Raw genomic sequence first — 20,706 nt, 5'->3', positions numbered from 1 at the left:
TTAGTAAACGAATTAAAGGTGTGTTTCTAAAAGATACTAAAATCTAACTTAAAGGTGAATGTCCTAGAAGTTTTGTATTTGGTCTACATTATTGGTTATACATCATTAGAGTGTTTTAATGTGAACTGTCTTTCCCAAGCCGATTGTCTCACTAAACATTATATATAAAGGGATTCTGTCAGGATTTTTATGATGTAGTTTTTATGTCTAAATGACACTGTTTATACTGCAAATAATTCCCTGTACAATATAAAATGTCATTCCTGAAGCAGCAAGTGTATTTAGTTGTAATATTGGTGTGTAGGTGCATCTCAGCTCATTTTGCCTGGTCATGTGATTTCAGAAAGAGCCAGCACTTTAGGATGGAACTGCTTTCTGGCAGGCTGTTGTTTCTCCTACTCAATGTAACTGAATGTGTCTCAGTGGGACCTGGATTTTACTATTGAGTGTTGTTCTTAGATCTACCAGGCAGCTGTTATCTTGTGTTAGGGAGCTGCTATCTGGTTACCTTCCCATTGTTAAATGGTTTGGCTGCTGAGGGGGAGGGGGTGATATCACTCCAACTTGCAGTACAGCAGTAAAGAGTGACTGAAGTTTATCAGAGCACAAGTCACATGACTTGGGGCAGCTGGGAAATTGACAATATGTCTAGCCCCATGTCAGATTTCAAAATTGAATATAAAAAAATCTGTTTGTTCTTTTGAGAAATGGATTTCAGTGCAGAATTCTGCTGGAGCAGCACTATTAACTGATTCATTTTGAGAAAAAAAAAGTTTTCCCATGACAGTGTCCCTTTAAGTTTGTGCAGTGCGTGTGCTTCCCAGTCAGTACCTGATGGTGCCCAGGAGGGGGCGACATCTCCTCTCCTGTCACAACTGGTGCATTCTTGGAAGGGGGAGGTGCTGTGTAAGGCGTCAGTTTAAAGGTTAAATGAGTGAGGTGCTGGGAGTCCTGTGCTGAATGTTACAAGGACAGCGGGGAGTTGAGATACAATGTTATACTCCCTGTACTGTATATACCCCTCCCCCTTCATTCCATTGGCCGGATCCCCCTGGGGCAACTGCTTGGCTTTAATCTGCACTGTCCATTCTCACTACGTGTTATTTGTAGCTCATTATTCCTGCCAATGTGTCAGCTGATTTATTTCAGTTACTGGTTTTTCTGGTGTTTTCAGCCCCATCAGATAAGTGAATGTGAAGAATGGCCCCGGGGGTACAGGGAGTTATAATTCCCAGCATATTCTGTGTATTTGTGTTCATACAGATGACTGAAGGCTGCCATGTTGTTTCTCTTAAAGTCGCATTCATGCGAACACCAGATTCCCAGGATTAAAGGGGAACTTTTTCTATAGATCTGTATAGTCAGTCAGTGCTGAACTGCTGGTTCTCCCTCACTAAGTGCTGAACTGCTGGTTCTCCCTCACTAAGTGCTGAACTGCTGGTTCTCCCTCACTAAGTGCTGAACTGCTGGTTCTCCCTCACTAAGTGCTGAACTGCTGGTTCTCCCTCACTAAGTGCTGAACTGCTGGTTCTCCCTCACTAAGTGCTGAACTGCTGGTTCTCCCTCACTAAGTGCTGAACTGTTGGTTCTCCCTCACTAAGTGCTGAACTGCTGGTTCTCCCTCACTAAGTGCTGAACTGCTGGTTCTCCCTCACTAAGTGCTGAACTGCTCCCACCATGTAAGTGCACAAGGGGCCTCTCCTGCGGGTGACAAGGAACCTGTGTTCACCCTAAAATCTCCTGCTCAGTGCAGGTTAACAGGGAGTTACTGGCAGAGATAACAGGGAGTCGCAGGCTGAGCCAGTGATACTGATATTTACTTTACTGATATAAATCTCCTGAAGTGACAGAACAACAGTGAGACCTGGATTTACTGGTTACGTTTGTGGAAAATTCATGTGAATTTACAACTTCATTGTCCCAGAGCTCATTATGTTTCATGTTTCATCTTAAAGGGAAACTTCACCTAAACACTGAAGAGCTAAAGAACTTCCCAATATCCAGTCATTCTGATAAAGGGAATGGGAGGGATCAGTTATGGGGAAAGACATCACTATATATAAATATATAAGGGGGATATGATCACTATATATAAATATATAAGGGGATATGATCACTATATATAAATATATAAGGGGGATATGATCACTATATATAAATACATAAGGGGGATATGATCACTATATATAAATACATAAGGGGGATATGATCACTATATATAAATACATAAGGGGGATATGATCACTATATATAAATACATAAGGGGGATATGATCACTATATATAAATACATAAGGGGATATGATCACTATATATAAATACATAAGGGGGATATGATCACTATATATAAATATATAAGGGGGATATGATCACTATATATAAATATATAAGGGGGATATGATCACTATATATAAATATATAAGGGGGATATGATCACTATATATAAATATATAAGGGGGATATGATCACTATATATAAATTCTATAAGGGGGATATGATCACTATATATAAATATATAAGGGGGATATGATCACTATATATAAATATATAAGGGGGATATGATCACTATATATAAATATATAAGGGGGATATGATCACTATATATAAATATATAAGGGGGATATGATCACTATATATAAATATATAAGGGGGTATGATCACTATATATAAATATATAAGGGGGATATGATCACTATATATAAATATATAAGGGGGATATGATCACTATATATAAATATATAAGGGGATATGATCACTATATATAAATATATAAGGGGGATATGATCACTATATATAAATATATAAGGGATATGATCACTATATATAAATATATAAGGGACAGTAATGAAATAGAGAAAGTACAGAGAAGAGCGACTAAGCTGATAAAGGGAATGGAAGGGATCAGTTATGGGGAATAAATATATAAACATATAGTGACCGGTTCAGTTAGGATTTGGGAGGGATTTTATTGCCCTGGGTTTGTTGCACAGACGGGGGGGGGGGGGTGACGCCAGGACCCAGTTGTTCAGAGAGAAAATGTTTGTTCCTGGTAAGAATTAAAGTCGAGGTGATGTATTTCCCATAGAGCTGCTGTATCTCGGCCCCATTAGGCAAGTGGTGTAACAGTCGGGCGCAGCCACATTCTGCACTGCCAGTAGCACAAAGAAACGAATGAACTTACTGTAAGTGACTGTGTAATTATTTATTGTGCCTGTAGCTGTACATTATATTATATTATATGTTGTTATTGGCACAATAAAGACACAGCGACACATTTTATGAATCTCTGTACAAAGTGGAACAAATGAAATACAAAGTATCAGTTTTCATTGTATAATAAAGGAATATAGAAACAGGAAAAATGAATCCACTTTCTTTATTAAACAGTTTGTCTATCCAGTCTCCCCCAGTACTTACCCAGGTACAGAGCTCTGATTCTCTGTACTTCCTGCTCCTGGGCTGTTCTCTTTCCCATGGTCAGACAGGAACCTCCCCCTGGGTAAGTGAATCCAATCTCCCCCAGTACTTACCCAGGTACAGAGCTCTGATTCTCTGTACTTCCTTCTCCTGGGCTGTTCTCTTTCCCATGGTCAGACAGGAACCTCCCCCTGGGTAAGTGAATCCAATCTCCCCCAGTACTTACCCAGGTACAGAGCTCTGATTCTCTGTACTTCCTGCTCCTGGGCTGTTCTCTTTCCCATGGTCAGACAGGAACCTCCCCCTGGGTAAGTGAATCCAATCTCCCCCAGTACTTACCCAGGTACAGAGCTCTGATTCTCTGTACTTCCTGCTCCGGGGCTGTTCCCTTTCCCATGGTCAGACAGGAACCTCCCCCTGGGTAAGTGAATCCAATCTCCCCCAGTACTTACCCAGGTACAGAGCTCTGATTCTCTGTACTTCCTGCTCCTGGGCTGTTCTCTTTCCCATGGTCAGACAGGAACCTCCCCCTGGGTAAGTGAATCCAATCTCCCCCAGTACTTACCCAGGTACAGAGCTCTGATTCTCTGTACTTCCTTCTCCTGGGCTGTTCTCTTTCCCATGGTCAGACAGGAACCTCCCCCTGGGTAAGTGAATCCAATCTCCCCCAGTACTTACCCAGGTACAGAGCTCTGATTCTCTGTACTTCCTGCTCCTGGGCTGTTCTCTTTCCCATGGTCAGACAGGAACCTCCCCCTGGGTAAGTGAATCCAATCTCCCCCAGTACTTACCCAGGTACAGAGCTCTGATTCTCTGTACTTCCTGCTCCGGGGCTGTTCCCTTTCCCATGGTCAGACAGGAACCTCCCCCTGGGTAAGTGAATCCAATCTCCCCCAGTACTTACCCAGGTACAGAGCTCTGATTCTCTGTACTTCCTGCTCCTGGGCTGTTCTCTTTCCCATGGTCAGACAGGAACCTCCCCCTGGGTAAGTGAATCCAATCTCCCCCAGTACTTACCCAGGTACAGAACTCTGATTCTCTGTACTTCCTGCTCCTGGGCTGTTCTCTTTCCCATGGTCAGACAGGAACCTCCCCCTGGGTAAGTGAATCCAATCTCCCCCAGTACTTACCCAGGTACAGAGCTCTGATTCTCTGTACTTCCTGCTCCTGGGCTGTTCTCTTTCCCATGGTCAGACAGGAACCTCCCCCTGGGAAAGTGAATCCAATCTCCCCCAGTACTTACCCAGGTACAGAGCTCTGATTCTCTGTACTTCCTGCTCCGGGGCTGTTCTCTTTCCTATGGTCAGTGGGTGCAAATCTGTCATTAGTATTATTTATCAGGCCGTTACTGCAGTATGAGGTCACATGGTGGTGCTGTATTATTTCATATGGGGCAATAAAACTCTTCTTGTGCCCCAGTAAGTGTCTGTGAGTGAGGGAAGTGCCGCTGCCTATAACTGCCCCAGGGTTCCCCTTTAATATGACCTGCACCCTGATCAGCCGCACCCTTTTTTCTTTGTGCTGCACAAATCCATTGTTTGGGCTTTTTCCCAGCACCTTAAATTACTAATTATACAAATTATAGTCAGTGCTCAGGGCTTGGAACGTTGGCTCGTTACTGGGATCTCAGTGTCAGGGTGGGAAATGGAGTCGCAGCAAAATATCCCTGAAATCCCAGAAATAATTATCCTGACGGGAATCTGAAACGTGTTTCACTGACCAATTAAAATCTGGGTTCTTATTGGTCACATGATCATTGGACAGGTCAGTTGGGGGCATTGAACAAACAAGAACCGGAATGTTCATCCCATCGATTCTGCAGAGTGAAATCAAATTCATTGTTTATGCTGCAGACTGTGCTGATTTCTATGCAGCCATGCCTCCTGCCTATCTGTTCTGTTGGATACCCTGTGTCTCTGGCTTTAGCGTAGTGGAACTGTAACTTGCCTTTATGTACAGGATAAAAACCCCAATTACGAACACATTTAGGAGAGCTGATATCATTTAAAGGGAAACTCCACCCAAAAATAAATGTTTTCTTTTGTCAGGCAAAACCTGTTTGTTTGGGTAAGTGACCATGATATGATGAGCCGGTGGCTATTGTGAGCCACATTAGGAACAAACCCGTTGCTTTACCTGTTTGGCTGTAAAGTCCCAGTGTTGGGAGTCGGGACAGAACTTGTTCTGCAGGATCAATGGAAAAACCTGTTGGTTGGAGCCGGTCCCGCCCCCCGTGGCTGCCTGGGAGGGATTTGCTCAATTCCGGGTGAGAAGTTGCACCTGTTACGCAGGAGGGAGAACCAGCAGTGCGGAATTGGGAGCTGCCAGTGGCAGGATGAGAGAGTAGCGAGGGGATCAGCTGAGAGAAGGTGAGGGTTATCTTTCCCTTTAATGATACAATGTGAGAGATTCTAGATATTTGCCCCATCAGGGGGTATTTGCCTCGTGTACATGATATACAGTAATAACCCAGGAGTGTGGGCTGATTAGACATCAGTGTAGGCTGCGGCGGGTGTGGGGGGGGGAGTTGCTGCTGTCGCTTGTACCTACAGACAAGGTAAGTCTCACCCCCCCCCAACCTTCCATTCCGGCTCCTACTGTTGTAAAAGTGAAATCTGGGAGTTGTAGTTCAGCTGAGTGTGTGAAGCTCCCCCCATTCTCCTGCCCCAGGGCCCAGCGTGTGGGTGAAATGGAGGAAAGTGGAAACGTAGAAATAACTTTTCAGTGACATCACCGTAGCAACTGTCAGTCACAGCCGGGCAACTCGGGGTGTAATGGATGAACCCACACATGTCACACTGGGTGGGGTTAGTGCTGGTCACATGACATTTCCCATTGGGTCTCTACAGAATGGGGAGAACCTGACTGAACCCCAACTGTGAGTCTGATCCCCAACATCACTGCCCAGTACCTCACTAATACTCCCTAATACTAACTAATGCTCACTAATAATGCTCCCTAATACTCACTAATACTCACTAATACTTACTAATAATACTCACTAATGCTCACGTATACTCGCTAATAACATTCACAAATGTTCACTAATAATACTCCCTAATAATACTCACTAGTGCTCACTAATAATTCTCCCTAATGCTCACTAGTAATACTCACAAATGCTCGAGTATACTTACTAATAACATTCACTAATGCTCACTAATACTAATGCTCCCTAATACTCCCTAATGATACTCACTAATACTCACTAATAATACTCCCTATTAATGCTCACTAATACTCCCTAATAATAGTCCCTGTTAATACTCACTCATAATACTCCCTAATGCTCACTAATAATACTCACTAACAATGCTCACTAATAATACTCCGTAAAGCTCATTAATACTCACTAATAATACTCACTAATAATACTCCCTAATAATACTCCCTAATGCTCACTAATACTTACTAATAATACTCACTAATGCTCACGTATACTCGCTAATAACATTCACAAATGTTCACTAATAATACTCCCTAATAATACTCACTAGTGCTCACTAATAATTCTCCTTAATGCTCACTAATAATACTCACAAATGCTCACGTATACTCGCTAATAACATTCACTAATGCTCACTAATAATACTCACTAATGCTCAAATATACCCGCTAATAACATTCACTAATGCTCACTAATAATACTCACTAATGCTCAAATATACTCGCGAATAACATTCACTAATGCTCAAATATACTCGCGAATAACATTCACTAATGCTCACTAATAATACTCACTAATGCTCAAATATACTCACGAATCTAATAATGCTCACTAATAATTCTCCCAAATTATACTCACTAATGCTCACGTATACTCACTAATGATACTCAGTAATGGTCACTAATGAATGGCATCATGGGAATTGTATTAGTCCTGAGGGTCCCAGGCCAGTGTATAATTTGTGGGAATCAGAAATCGGGGAGCCCCCAGACAGTGGCCCCCGGTAACGTATAGTAATAGGGCCCAATGAAAAAAAGCCCCACAACAGGCTCCTCCCTGACCCATTACACCCACCCCTCAGCCACTTACCTGTCCTTTTACTTTCCATGAACTTTTTATGTCTTGGGACCCCCCTGGGCCCCTGACTGGGTTTCCCCTCTAGTGTGGGGGTTCATCCCCTGTCAGCTGTGCCCCTCACCCCTTTAATAGCACCCCTTTAACGTCCAGCCCCCCCCGCATGAATAATGAGACATTGTGTCCAGTTCATGCTGCAGACTGCAATGATTTCTATGTGACCTGCATCTCAATGAGTTGCTAATTAGTCATGTATTGTATTGATTTAATTTGTGCCCCCCCCAAAGAGACCCGTGAGTCAGGCCTGTGCCCCCGAGCTCATGTGCATCCCATTCACTGCTGCACTCCATTGGCCAGCCTTTCTCCCCCACAGCAATAGAATTGAGGGAATTTCCCAAGTTCCACCCAGGAGTACAAATATACACACTCTTTAAACTTTTACTGCTAGTTGGTTACTAGGGCTTAATTTCCCTAGCAACCAGACAGTGGTTATGGAGTCAGGGAAGCACAGAAAAGAAAGATAAAAAAACCACAAAAGCAACAATAGTGATGCCATAGCAACCAGAGAGCAGCGTCACTTGCAGCATAAAAGGCCAATAATTCCGAAATGATTCCAAAAAATAATGAAAATCAAGTGAAAATGTCCTTAGAACTGGCCCATGTGTAACTAAATGTCAACTTCCCCTTGAAATCCCTCAGGTTTATATAGTGACACCGGGAAGAGGATATTGGTGTTTCCTCCTTCTTATCTGAGGCAGGGCCATTAACTCTTTCTGTTCTGTATACGCAGGGAGTTGCCTTTAACCCCTTCTGTTCTGTTTGAGCAGGGAGTTGCGTTTAATCCCCTTCCCTTGTGTATAAGCAGGGAGTTACCGTTAACCCCTTCCATATAGATATTGTGGTGCCTTTAACCCCTTCTCTGGCAGCTGAAAAAGGGATTTAACTCCTCGTGTCCTGGTTTAGGAAGGATTTAAGTTGTACAGATCAGAGGCTGCCGATACAGGGGGAGAGAGCAGTGGGGGGTTTGGGAAGGGGGGAATTAAGGGCAGAATTGCATTGTGGGATCTTCTGTCCCACCCATGTGACTCCCCCTTGCTTTATGCACAAACACCGGGGCAAAGTGTCCTGAATGTTTTTAGGGGCAACTAAACCTTTGTGACTCCTCCCACACCCCAAAAACACAAGGGCAGATCAATTTACTCCTGATAAAAATGACGCAAGTGTGTGTGACTGTGATAGGGGACCTTAGATTGTAAGCTCACTGGGACAGGGACTGATGGGAATGTGATGGGGACCTTAGATTGTAAGCTGACAGGGACTGATGGGAATGTGATGGGGACCTTAGATTGTAAGCTCACTGGGTCAGGGACTGATGGGAATGTGATGGGAACTTAGATTGTAAGCTCACTGGGGCAGGGACTGATGGGAATGTGATGGGGGCCTCAGATTGTAAGCTCACTGGGACAGAAACTGATGGGAATGTGATGGGGACCTTAGATTGTAAACTCACTGGGACAGGGACTGATGGGAATGTGATAGGGACCTTAGAATGTAAGCTCACTGGGACAGGGACTGATGGGAATGTGATGGGAACCTTAGATTGTAAGCTCACTGGGGCAGGGACTGGTGGGAATGTGATGGGGACCTCAGATTGTAAGCTCACTGGGGCAGGGACTGATGGGAATGTGATGGGAACCTTAGATTGTAAGCTCACTGGGGCAGGGACTGATGTGAATGTGATGGGAACCTTAGATTGTAAACTCACTGGGACAGAAACTGATGGGAATGTGATAGGGACCTTAGATTGTAAGCTCACTGGGACAGAAACTGATGGGAATGTGATAGGGACCTTAGAATGTAAGCTCACTGGGACAGGGACTGATGGGAATGTGATGGGAACCTTAGATTGTAAACTCACTGGGGCAGGGACTGGTGGGAATGTGATGGGGACCTCAGATTGTAAGCTCACTGGGGCAGGGACTGATGGGAATGTGATAGGGACCTTAGATTGTAAACTCACTGGGACAGGGACTGATGGGAATGTGATGGGAACCTCAGATTGTAAGCTCACTGGGACAGGGACTGATGGGAATGTGATGGGAACCTCAGATTGTAAACTCACTGGGACAGGGACTGATGGGAATGTGATGGGAACCTTAGATTGTAAACTCACTGGGGCAGGGACTGGTGGGAATGTGATGGGAACCTTAGATTGTAAACTCACTGGGGCAGGGACTGGTGGGAATGTGATGGGGACCTCAGATTGTAAGCTCACTGGGGCAGGGACTAATGGGAATGTGATGGGAACCTTAGATTGTAAGCTCACTGGGGCAGGGACTGATGTGAATGTGATGGGAACCTTAGATTGTAAACTCACTGGGACAGGGACTGATGGGAATGTGATGGGAACCTCAGATTGTAAGCTCACTGGGACAGGGACTGATGGGAATGTGATGGGAACCTCAGATTGTAAGCTCACTGGGACAGGGACTGATGGGAATGTGATGGGAACCTCAGATTGTAAACTCACTGGGGCAGAGACTGATGATGTATGTTGTACAGCGCTGCAGGATATGTGGGTGCCATATAAATGATATACAGGGAAGGAATGTTGGGCTGAGACAGGAGAAGATGAGGAGCAGGAAGCTGCCATGTCAGTGGTTGGGCTGGAGGAGAATGAGGATCAGGGAGGGACTGGGTCGTTACTTGTGAGAAATCAGTGAGTATTGTGGGAATTTATCACTAGTGAGATATTTGTGCCGGGGGGGGGCAGTTGGAGATCATTTCTATTGTGTTTGTTTGGACTTTACTCCTGTTTGTAGAAGTCGGGAGCTGCCCCACACACTCCTGGTACTGATCTGATGCAATGACAGCGCCATCCTTTGCTTCTATTGGTCCCTTAGTTCCCTGGGAAAGTAACGGCGCTGTCTCTTTAAGGGCACAGTCACTTCCCAGTCTGACAGTAGCCGCATTCTGCTACATTACTTCATGAGTCGCAACCAGAGAAGAGACAGTGACAGACTCTTTGTTTCATTACAATTTTGCAGATTAATTTCTATCGTCACCTTCTCCCTTTATCCAACTTTCCACCCGGACAAATGGAAATTTCCACCTGATGGGAATCCGTCATCATTATTATCTCTGCGTCCGTCATTAATCACCCCGATCCCCAGAATGTTCCAGAAACCTCATTAACCCTTTGTTGTTCTGGGTTTAACTCAATGTTCTGTTGTGCCCTGGGTACCCCTGGAACTATAGCAGGGTGACTGTTACCCCAATGTTTCTATATATCTGTAACCTTGTTATGAGCTAAGGGGGCCCAGTCTGAAGGTCAGTTAGGGGGAGATTTGGGGTGAGTGTTTATTTGTACCCTGGGTACCCCTGGAACTATAGCAGGGTGACACCCCAATGTTTCTATATATCTGTAACCTTGTTATGAGCTAAGGGGGCCCAGTCTGAAGGTCAGTTAGGGGGAGATTTGGGTGAGTGTTTATTTGTACCCTGGGTACCCCTGGAACTATAGCAGGGTGACACCCCAATGTTTCTATATATCTGTAACCTTGTTATGAGCTAAGGGGGCCCAGTCTGAAGGTCAGTTAGGGGGAGATTTGGGGTGAGTGTTTATTTGTACCCTGGGTACCCCTGGAACTATAGCAGGGTGACACCCCAATGTTTCTATATATCTGTAACCTTGTTATGAGCTTTGGGAGGGTCTCTTCCAACTAGAACATAAATGGTGCATCTGAACCCAAAAATCTTTGTCTGCATATGATTAATATTAGTATTAATATTTCTTGTGAGTGAATCTCTGGACTCCCTGCCATAAAGCAAGTCAGGACTGCTGTGTTTTTGCCAGAAGGGAAGTAGCGACAGTCTCATGAGCAGCAGGAAATATTCTCTATAGTATTTCCAACTGACACTAACAGACAATAACAATGACAGTTACATATATTGGGGGTGTAAAGTTTTGGGGTACATGTAAATACACAGGATTACAGATACATTTTTGTCTCCTTTGCAGATAACACTAGATTGCTGGGCCATCAGAAGCCCAGTGGCTACGGGACCCTGCCACCCTGTGAGTTCATATCCTGCATGGTGAGTAGCGGGGGGTCACTGCTGGATTTGGAGGGTAGAGACAGGAATTGTTGTTAATTAATATGCAGCACGTTACAGGGGGGGCCATTGTTTCCCTGGGAGGCCCCATGATGCAAAGGGGAGGAGTTATCTTTTTTAAATGATTAAGCACCACCCATTTTCTGTAGCCGCAGCCAATAGGCAGTTTCAGTTCTGCCCCAGAATATAAAATCATTCCACTGAAATAGGAACCAGTGATTCAGTTGGAATAAATTGGGCAGTGTATTTTGCGCACAGGAGCTTACAATCTATAGGAATAGCAGTTACAGTGAGACAGGGAGGTAGGAATTGGAGCAGCGCAGTTGGTTATCTGTGTGTTTGACCGATGGGGACCCTGGGAACTTGCCCCCCTGTGAGCTCAGCCCTAGAGGTAGGTCCTGGGAAGCAGAATAGTCGGTCGGCAGCGCCCCCTGGTGTTCTCTGTGTTTAATGTTGTTTCCCTCATGCAGGAGATCCGAGGGTACCGGAGAGTAACATGGAAGCTGCTTCTGTTCTGCATCCTCTGCGTCCTGACACTGGGGCTCCTCCTCCTCTTCATCCACTGGAAACCCCGCCTCTACGTGCTCCTCACCTGCCGCCACTGCCCCCTGGCTGAAGCCCAATGGCTCGTTATTAAGGTGAGAATTGGGCCGTCCTGGAACTGTACCTTTAAATGCTCGCGTGTTGTACATAAGCCACACCCACCCTTCCAAGCTCCACCTACCGACTGAAGAGAGGGAGTGACTTATCCCACAAGGGGGTGTGTCTGGTGCCGGGTACTAAGATCCCACTCTCTCTGTGCTTATAGGATGCATTCGGCCAGATCTCCATCTCAGAAGTGCGAACGGAGCAGGGCGTGGATGTGAGGTATGGCAGCTCCATGTGTTTAATCTACTGGATTTAATACTGTTGGTCATTATTGTTTGGAAAGCAGAATTCTTAAATTATAACCTCCCCCCACCCACATTCCTCAAATATCTGCCCTCTTCTCTGTGACTCCTCTTTCTACTTCTCATGGGCTGCTCTCTTTCCCATGGTGCCAGTACTTACCCAGGTACAGAGCTCTATTTCTCTGTACTTCCTGCTCCTGGGCTGTTCTCTTTCCCATGGTCAGACAGGAACCTCCCCCTGGGTAAGTGAATCCAATCTCCCCCAGTACTTACCCAGGTACAGAGCTCTATTTCTCTGTACTTCCTGCTCCTGGGCTGTTCTCTTTCCCATGGTCAGACAGGAACCTCCCCCTGGGTAAGTGAATCCAATCTCCCCCAGTATTTACCCAGGTACAGAGCTCTGATTCTCTGTACTTCCTGCTCCTGGGCTGTTCTCTTTCCCATGGTCAGACAGGAACCTCCCCCTGGGTAAGTGAATCCAATCTCCCCCAGTACTTACCCAGGTATAGAGCTCTGATTCTCTGTACTTCCTGCTCCTGGGCTGTTCTCTTTCCCATGGTCAGACAGGAATCATAGACTTTGATGTGACATGTAACGCATTTCTTCTCCCCACTCTGAATTTCCCCTGTTACAAAACCTTCTTCCACCTCTGTTTTCTGTTCACACCCCCTAATCACCCCCCCCCCCCCATAAGCAGAATGACGTGTGATGTAACAATATCTTCCTCTTGTGTCACAGCCTGGGGCATCATGTGATCGGGCGACTGGGAAAAAATGGAGTGGGAAGTGTGATTGTTGGGGTGGAAGATCAGGAAGAATTTAAGGATACGATTCAGCTGCATCACAAGGATGAGGTAAGTACCATGGGGGTAGGTGTTGTGGTGCAGAGGCAGGAGCCCCATGATAACGGCGTCATATGGAGGTTACAGCACAGCAGCCCCCCTGCACCCACATATAAATATAAGGAGAGGAATGAGCTCCCCCCCCCGCACTGTAGCCAGTTAATGGGAAATGTTCCTCTTATTAAAGGGAAAGTAAAAGGTAAATGTGTCTCGGCCAATAGAGTGAATCACAGAGTTGTTTCTCCTCCAGAATAATGAGCTGCGGTACTTTGTGTTCGAAGGGATGAGATACATCTGGAGCAACTGGACTCAGAACTTTGTCAAGGTCAGGTAAGTTGTTTTCTTACAATTGCCCCACGTTCCTTGTTGGTGACACAGTAACATAGTAGAACCGTTTATTGGGGAGTGTATTGGGGAGTGTACAACATGTTTCGGGACAAGCCCTTTATCAAGTGACACACTTGATAAAGGGCTTGTCCCGAAACATGTTGTACACTCCCCAATAAACGGATTTTCTGCAGTTCGACTGCCGTTTTGGATCTGTTCCACATCCATACTACAGTTCTACATATTGATTTGGGTTATCGGACACAGGATACCCGTGGACAGGTTTGATCTAATTATGTGGTGAGCTCCTTTCATACTAAATTGTGTATACAGTAACATAGTAAGTTAGGTTGAAAAAAGATACATGTCCATCATATTCAACCTTTTAGTTTTTTTTTGTTTTTTTTATCTGCCTAACTGCCGGTTGATCCAGAGGAAGCAAAAAGACCATCTGAAGCCTCTCCAATTTGCCTCAGAGGGGGAAAAATTCCTTCCTGACTCCAAAATGACAATGGGACCAGTCCCTGGACCCCTATGAGCTCTCTCCCATATCCCTGTATTCCCTCACTTGCTAAACACCATCCAACCCCTTCTTATACCTATCTAATGTATCAGCCTGTACCCCTGATTCACTTCCCAGCTCTCCCTGTAACACCCCTTTCCCTTCTCTAATCTCATTGGCTCCCTCCTGTCTGCTGGGAGGAGCTACTGGTGAATAAAGCATCCGACCCTTCCTTGTACCTATCTAATGTATCAGCCTGTACCCCTGATTCACTTCCCAGCTCTCCCTGTAACACCCCTTTCCCTCCTCTAATCTCATTGGCTCCCTCCTGTCTGCTGGGAGGAGCTACTGGTGAATAAAGCATCCGACCCTTCCTTGTACCTATCTAATGTATCAGCCTGTACCCCTGATTCACTTCCCAGCTCTCCCTGTAACACTCCTTTCCCTCCTCTAATCTCATTGGCTCCCTCCTGTCTGCTGGGAGGAGCTACTGGTGAATAAAGCATCCGACCCTTCCTTGTACCTATCTAATGTATCAGCCTGTACCCCTGATTCACTTCCCAGCTCTCCCTGTAACACTCCTTTCCCTCCTCTAATCTCATTGGCTCCCTCCTGTCTGCTGGGAGGAGCTACTGGTGAATAAAGCATCCGACCCTTCCTTGTACCTATCTAATGTATCAGCCTGTACCACTGATTAAGGGAGACAATTCCACATCTTCACAGCTCTCACTGTAACAAACCCTTTCCCAATATTTAGCTGGAACCTCTTTTCTTCTAATCGGAATGGGTGACCTTGTGTCAGCTGGAAGGACCTACTGGTAAATAAATCATTAGAGAGATTATTATATGATCCCCTTATATATTTATACATAGTTATCATATCACCCCTTAAGCGCCTCTTCTCCAGAGTGAACATCCCCAATTTGGCCAGTCTTTCCTCATAGCTAAGATTTTCCCTTTACCAGTTTAGTTGCCCTTCTCTGTCCCCTCTCTAATACAATAATGTCCTGTTTGAGTGATGGAGACAAAACTGTAGGGCATATTCTAGATGGGGCCTTACCAGTGCTCTATACAGTGGGACCCCCTCCTCCCGTGACTCTCTGCCCCATTTAATACAAGTCAAGACCTTATTTGCCCTTGATGCTGCTGACTGGCATTACTTGCTACAGACAAGTTTATTATCTACAAGGACTCCAAGCTCCGTCTCCATTATGGATTTGCCTAGTGCAGTCCCATTAAGGGTATAAGTGGATATTGTTACATCCCAGGTGCAGGACTTTACATTTATCAACATTGAATCTCATTGGCCACTTAGCTGCCCAGATTGCCAGTTAGTCAAGATCCTGTTGCAAGTGCCACATCCTGGATGGAATTAATTGGGCTGATAGTTTTGTCTCATCTGCAAACACTGATACATTACTTACAATCCCCTCCCCTAAGTCATTAATGAACAAGTTAAATAAAAGTGGCCCCAATACTGAGCCCTGAGGGACCCCACTAAGAACCTTACTCCAAGTAGAGAATGTCCCATTAACAACCCCCCTCTGTACCTGATCCTGTAGCCAGTTTCCTATCCATGTGCAAACGACTTCATTAAGCCCAACAGACCTTAGTTTAGAAAGCAGTCGTTTGTGGGGCACAGTATCAAACGCTTTGGCAAAATCCAAATAGATCTACTGCCCCCCACTGTCCAGAATCTTACTTACCTCATCATAAAATGCAATCAAATTAGTCTGACATGACCTATCCTTCATAAAGCCATGCTGATTGCTGCTCATAATGACATTCACTAGGACAACATTTTGAATGTGATCCCTTAACAAGCCTTCAAATAATTTGCCCACCACAGATGTCAGACTTACTGGCCTATAATTGCCAGGCTGAGATCATAATCCCTTTTTATTTATTGGAATAACATCAGCTTTTCTCCAATCCATAGGCACCATACCAGATGACAGTGAATCTGAGAAAATCAGAAATAGGGGCTGGTCTAAAACTGAACTAAGCTCTCTTAGAACCCGGGGGTGTATGCCATCAGGCCCTGGAGCCTTGTTTACATTCATTTGTATTAAAGCTTTATGAATCATATCCTGAGTCAGCCACTGACTAGATTGAGCTGAGCCATCAGTGCAGCTATAAAGTGAGCCTGGGAACCCAGACTCCTCTATTGTATACACTGAAGAAAAGAACTGATTTAACACATTTGCCTTTTCTGTATCTGTTACAACCAGACTGGTACCATTATTTAATGGAGCAACACTCTCAACCTGCATCTTTTTACTATTAATAGATTTAAAAGATTAGTTTTAGCCTCAGCTGCAATGCACTCTTTGTTTCTTAGCCTTCCGGATTGCTGATTTACAACATTTATTACAGTGTTTATATTCATTAAATGCAGCTTCTGTCCCTACAGATTTGTAGTTATTAAATGCCTTTCTCTTCTTTCCCATTAACTACTTTACTTCTGTATTAAGCCACACAGGATGATTCTTAGAGCTTCTACATTTACTCCTTAAGGGAATAAATTGAGAACAGTAATGATTTAATATCAGTTTAAATGACAACCATTTCTGTTCTGTGTTTTTAGCTGAAAACCTAATGCCCCAATCAATGCTCTGTAGAGCAGCCCTCAAGGCACTAAATTAGCTTTTGCAAAATTCATGGTTTTTGTTGCCCCAGTATATTTTTGTTTTTTGCACCAGACATTAAATGATATAACATTATGGTCACTATTACCCAGGGGTTCAATGACTTGCACATTTGCTATAAGTTCTGGCTCATTAGAGATCACTAGATCCAGAATAGCATTTTTCTGGTTGGCTCCTCAACAACCTGTGCCATAAAATTGTCATGTAACAGTTTATAAACTTGTTCCCATTAACTGATCTAGCAGTACTGTTGCTCCAGTCAATATCGGGGTAATTAAAATCCCCCATTATCATTACTTTACCCAAACTAGCAGCCTTTTCTATTTGCATCAGGAGCTTATCCTCGTCACTTACATTAGGGGGTCTATAGCGACTCCTACAATTAATTTGCTGGATTCTTTACAATTGGTGAAGAACTCCCCCCATAAGACTTCTGCCCCCTCATTTTCTAACATAACCTCCTTCTTTATATTAGATTTCAATCCTGCCTAACATACAGACATACCCCTCCTCCTTTTCTATTGCCTCTGTCCCTCCGAAACAAAGTCTAGCCACTGATATTTACTGCCCAGTCATGTGACTCATTCAGCCATGTTTCAGACTCGTTGCATTTTCAAACATACATTTAATACTGGTCCCATATTCAACATATGACATGTGCTCCTCCCTATCATTAACTGTACCCCCAGCCAAATCTCCTCCCCATGTGTACCCCAACCTCGAGTCTTCCCCAGCCCCTCCCAATAATCTCGTTCCTCCACATGCCAGAACTCCCACCCAGATACCCACATTGGGCCCCACCAGTACTTGGGTGGGCTGCTCTGTTTCCCATGGTCAGACAGTACTTTTCCAGATACAGAGCTGTGATTCTGATTGGCCAGTAGAGGGAGCTCTCAGTTGGGGACACAGTAACACCAGTATCTTTCTTGCCCTCAGCTCATTGGATGAAGGGGTGACATGTGGAGAGTTGCACAAGAAGAAGTTGGGGCTGAGCCAGACGGAGCACAATGGCAGGTGAGGAGGGTAAATGGAGTGTCAGCCTCTGGACTTGGGGGGGATTGCCCCAGACATGAATATTCAGTGAGTGCTGATTGGTTTGTTCCCTGCAGGAAGCAGATCTATGGAGCCAATGAAATTGACGTCCCAGTTAAATCTTATGGGAGGCTGTTGATTGAAGAGGTAAGTGGGAGACATTCCCTGTCGGGGCCCCTCGCACAGTATCGGGGGCTTTACCCTCCCCAGAGTATTTAGTGGCTCCCCTGCAGGTAATAGCTCGTTGGTCTATAGAGTGTAGCAATGTGGCAATAAAGGGGAATAAACTGTACTCATTATTCTAATAAGGTTTTGGCTGGCAGCTTAGGCTGAGGATCATGGGACTTGTAGTGTTTGGTGTCCGCACCCCCTGAATTCCGCTGGTTATCTCTCCGCAGGTGCTGAACCCCTTCTACATCTTCCAGGTGTTCAGTATTGTTCTCTGGATGTGCGATAATTATTATTATTACTCCGGCTGTATCCTCGTCATCTCCGTCATTTCCATTGGCCTTTCCCTGTACGAGACCCGGAAGGTAAATGTCCCCTGGGGCAGAGAGGGTAATACTTCCCCTTTACACAGCACTGATTGGGCTCCATCTAGAATATGCCATAGGCTCCAGTCATTTATATATATATACAGAAAAGGTACAGAGAAGGTGCAATAAAGTTAATAAAGGGAATAAATGCTGAATGCTATTATGGGGCCTCAGAAACTGGCAGGGCCCTAACCAGGAGCCTATTGTCAATATCAAATCTACCCATCTGATTAAGCTCCTCCCTCTCTCAGCAAAGTGTGACCCTGCGCAACATGGTGAAGATGCAAGTGAGTGTGAGAGTGCGGCGGGAGACTGGAGGTGAGTAAAGCTCCGCCTCCTTGTACTCACGGGAGTGGGACCCAGAATTCATTATTAACCACTAGAGGGCACTCACTCAGCAACCAATTGTATTACACTGCTTCCCAATGGGAAAAGCATTATATGTAGCGACCAAACCCCAGCCCTCCCCCATATGACCAATGGAAAGAGAACAGCCCCGGAGCAGGAAGTACAGAGAATCAGAGCTCTGTACCTGGGTAAGTACTGGGGGAGATTGGATTCACTTACCCAGGGGGAGGTTCCTGTCTGACCATGGGAAAGAGAACAGCCCAGGAGCAGGAAGTACAGAGAATCAGAGCTCTGTACCTGGGTAAGTACTGGGGGAGATTGGATTCACTTACCCAGGGGGAGGTTCCTGTCTGACCATGGGAAAGAGAACAGCCCAGGAGCAGGAAGTACAGAGAATCAGAGCTCTGTACCTGGGTAAGTACTGGGGGAGATTGGATTCACTTACCCAGGGGGAGGTTCCTGTCTGACCATGGGAAAGAGAACAGCCCAGGAGCAGGAAGTACAGAGAATCAGAGCTCTGTACCTGGGTAAGTACTGGGGGAGATTCACTTACCCAGGGGGAGATTCCTGTCTGACCATGGGAAAGAGAACAGCCCAGGAGCAGGAAGTACCGAGAATCAGAGCTCTGTACCTGGGTAAGTACTGGGGGAGATTGGATTCACTTACCCAGGGGGAGGTTCCTGTCTGACCATGGGAAAGAGAACAGCCCAGGAGCAGGAAGTACAGAGAATCAGAGCTCTGTACCTGGGTAAGTACTGGGGGAGATTCACTTACCCAGGGGGAGATTCCTGTCTGACCATGGGAAAGAGAACAGCCCAGGAGCAGGAAGTACCGAGAATCAGAGCTCTGTACCTGGGTAAGTACTGGGGGAGATTGGATTCACTTACCCAGGGGAGGTTCCTGTCTGACCATGGGAAAGAGAACAGCCCAGGAGCAGGAAGTACCGAGAATCAGAGCTCTGTACCTGGGTAAGTACTGGGGGAGATTGGATTCACTTACCCAGGGGGAGGTTCCTGTCTGACCATGGGAAAGAGAACAGCCCAGGAGCAGGAAGTACAGAGAATCAGAGCTCTGTACCTGGGTAAGTACTGGGGGAGATTGGATTCACTTACCCAGGGGGAGGTTCCTGTCTGACCATGGGAAAGAGAACAGCCCAGGAGCAGGAAGTACAGAGAATCAGAGCTCTGTACCTGGGTAAGTACTGGGGGAGATTGGATTCACTTACCCAGGGGGAGGTTCCTGTCTGACCATGGGAAAGAGAACAGCCCAGGAGCAGGAAGTACAGAGAATCAGAGCTCTGTACCTGGGTAAGTACTGGGGAAGATTGGATTCACTTACCCAGGGGGAGGTTCCTGTCTGACCATGGGAAAGAGAGCAGCCCAGGAGCAGGAAGTACAGAGAATCAGAGCTCAGTATCTGATGGTAGATTTAGGCAGTTGTGTTTATGTTGCAGAGGAGATGTTGGTGAATTCCCCGGATCTGGTGCCTGGAGACTGTATCATCCTCCCCCCTGAAGGAATCCTGATGCCGTGTGATGCAGCGCTGCTGTCCGGGGAGTGCATGGTGAATGAGAGTATGCTGACAGGTGAGCGCACACTCAGGAGCCCTAGGATTGTTTGGGGATCATTCAGATTCGTTCTTCCCTTGGGATCTGAAGAAAACTCTTATTGAATGACAAAAAGTACCGTATATACTCGAGTATAAGCCGAGGTACTCCATTTTACCTACAAAAACTGGGAAAACGTATTGACTCGAGTATAAGCCTAGGGTGAGAAATACATTTTAGGACATATTCAGCAGAACACACGCTCCTGATCCCGACTGTGTGCAGTTTGTTCAAAAATGTCCCACCTATGTAATCATTCCAATGGACACCCAAGCAGTTGGCACCCAGTGGTCCTAACACTCATGGGATTGTAGATGCCGCAGTGGAGCAGTGGAGGTACCTGAATGCTTTTAGCTAAACACGCTGATGTTACAAATTGACGGCCTCCCGTGTATTATATAGAGAAGTGACAGCAGCTGGAGG

General features: G+C 45.5%; 1 protein-coding gene across 3 annotated transcripts in view; it reads left to right on the top strand.

The window, feature by feature from the left end:
• atp13a2.L (ATPase cation transporting 13A2 L homeolog) overlaps window positions 1-20,706 on the top strand; it is a 43,626-nt gene that overhangs the window by 9,767 nt on the left and 13,153 nt on the right. The window contains exons 1-11 of one of the 3 annotated variants that reach the window (XM_041569889.1): window positions 5,098-5,180; window positions 11,459-11,535; window positions 12,024-12,191; window positions 12,362-12,420; window positions 13,182-13,296; window positions 13,535-13,614; window positions 17,698-17,775; window positions 17,871-17,940; window positions 18,192-18,326; window positions 18,581-18,647; window positions 20,131-20,262. In XM_041569889.1, the coding sequence (XP_041425823.1) occupies window positions 11,533-11,535; window positions 12,024-12,191; window positions 12,362-12,420; window positions 13,182-13,296; window positions 13,535-13,614; window positions 17,698-17,775; window positions 17,871-17,940; window positions 18,192-18,326; window positions 18,581-18,647; window positions 20,131-20,262 (907 nt within the window). In that variant the 5' untranslated portion in view covers window positions 5,098-5,180; window positions 11,459-11,532. Of the gene's footprint in view, window positions 1-5,097; window positions 5,181-5,628; window positions 5,786-11,458; window positions 11,536-12,023; window positions 12,192-12,361; window positions 12,421-13,181; window positions 13,297-13,534; window positions 13,615-17,697; window positions 17,776-17,870; window positions 17,941-18,191; window positions 18,327-18,580; window positions 18,648-20,130; window positions 20,263-20,706 lie in introns of those variants that run through there. The other 2 variants (XM_018226518.2, XM_018226517.2) reach the window with 2 other exon arrangements.

This window comes from Xenopus laevis, chromosome 7L (assembly GCF_017654675.1).
Source record: "Xenopus laevis strain J_2021 chromosome 7L, Xenopus_laevis_v10.1, whole genome shotgun sequence".
Taxonomy (NCBI): Eukaryota; Metazoa; Chordata; class Amphibia; order Anura; family Pipidae; genus Xenopus; species Xenopus laevis.
This window is presented reverse-complemented; position numbering and strand designations above follow the sequence as displayed.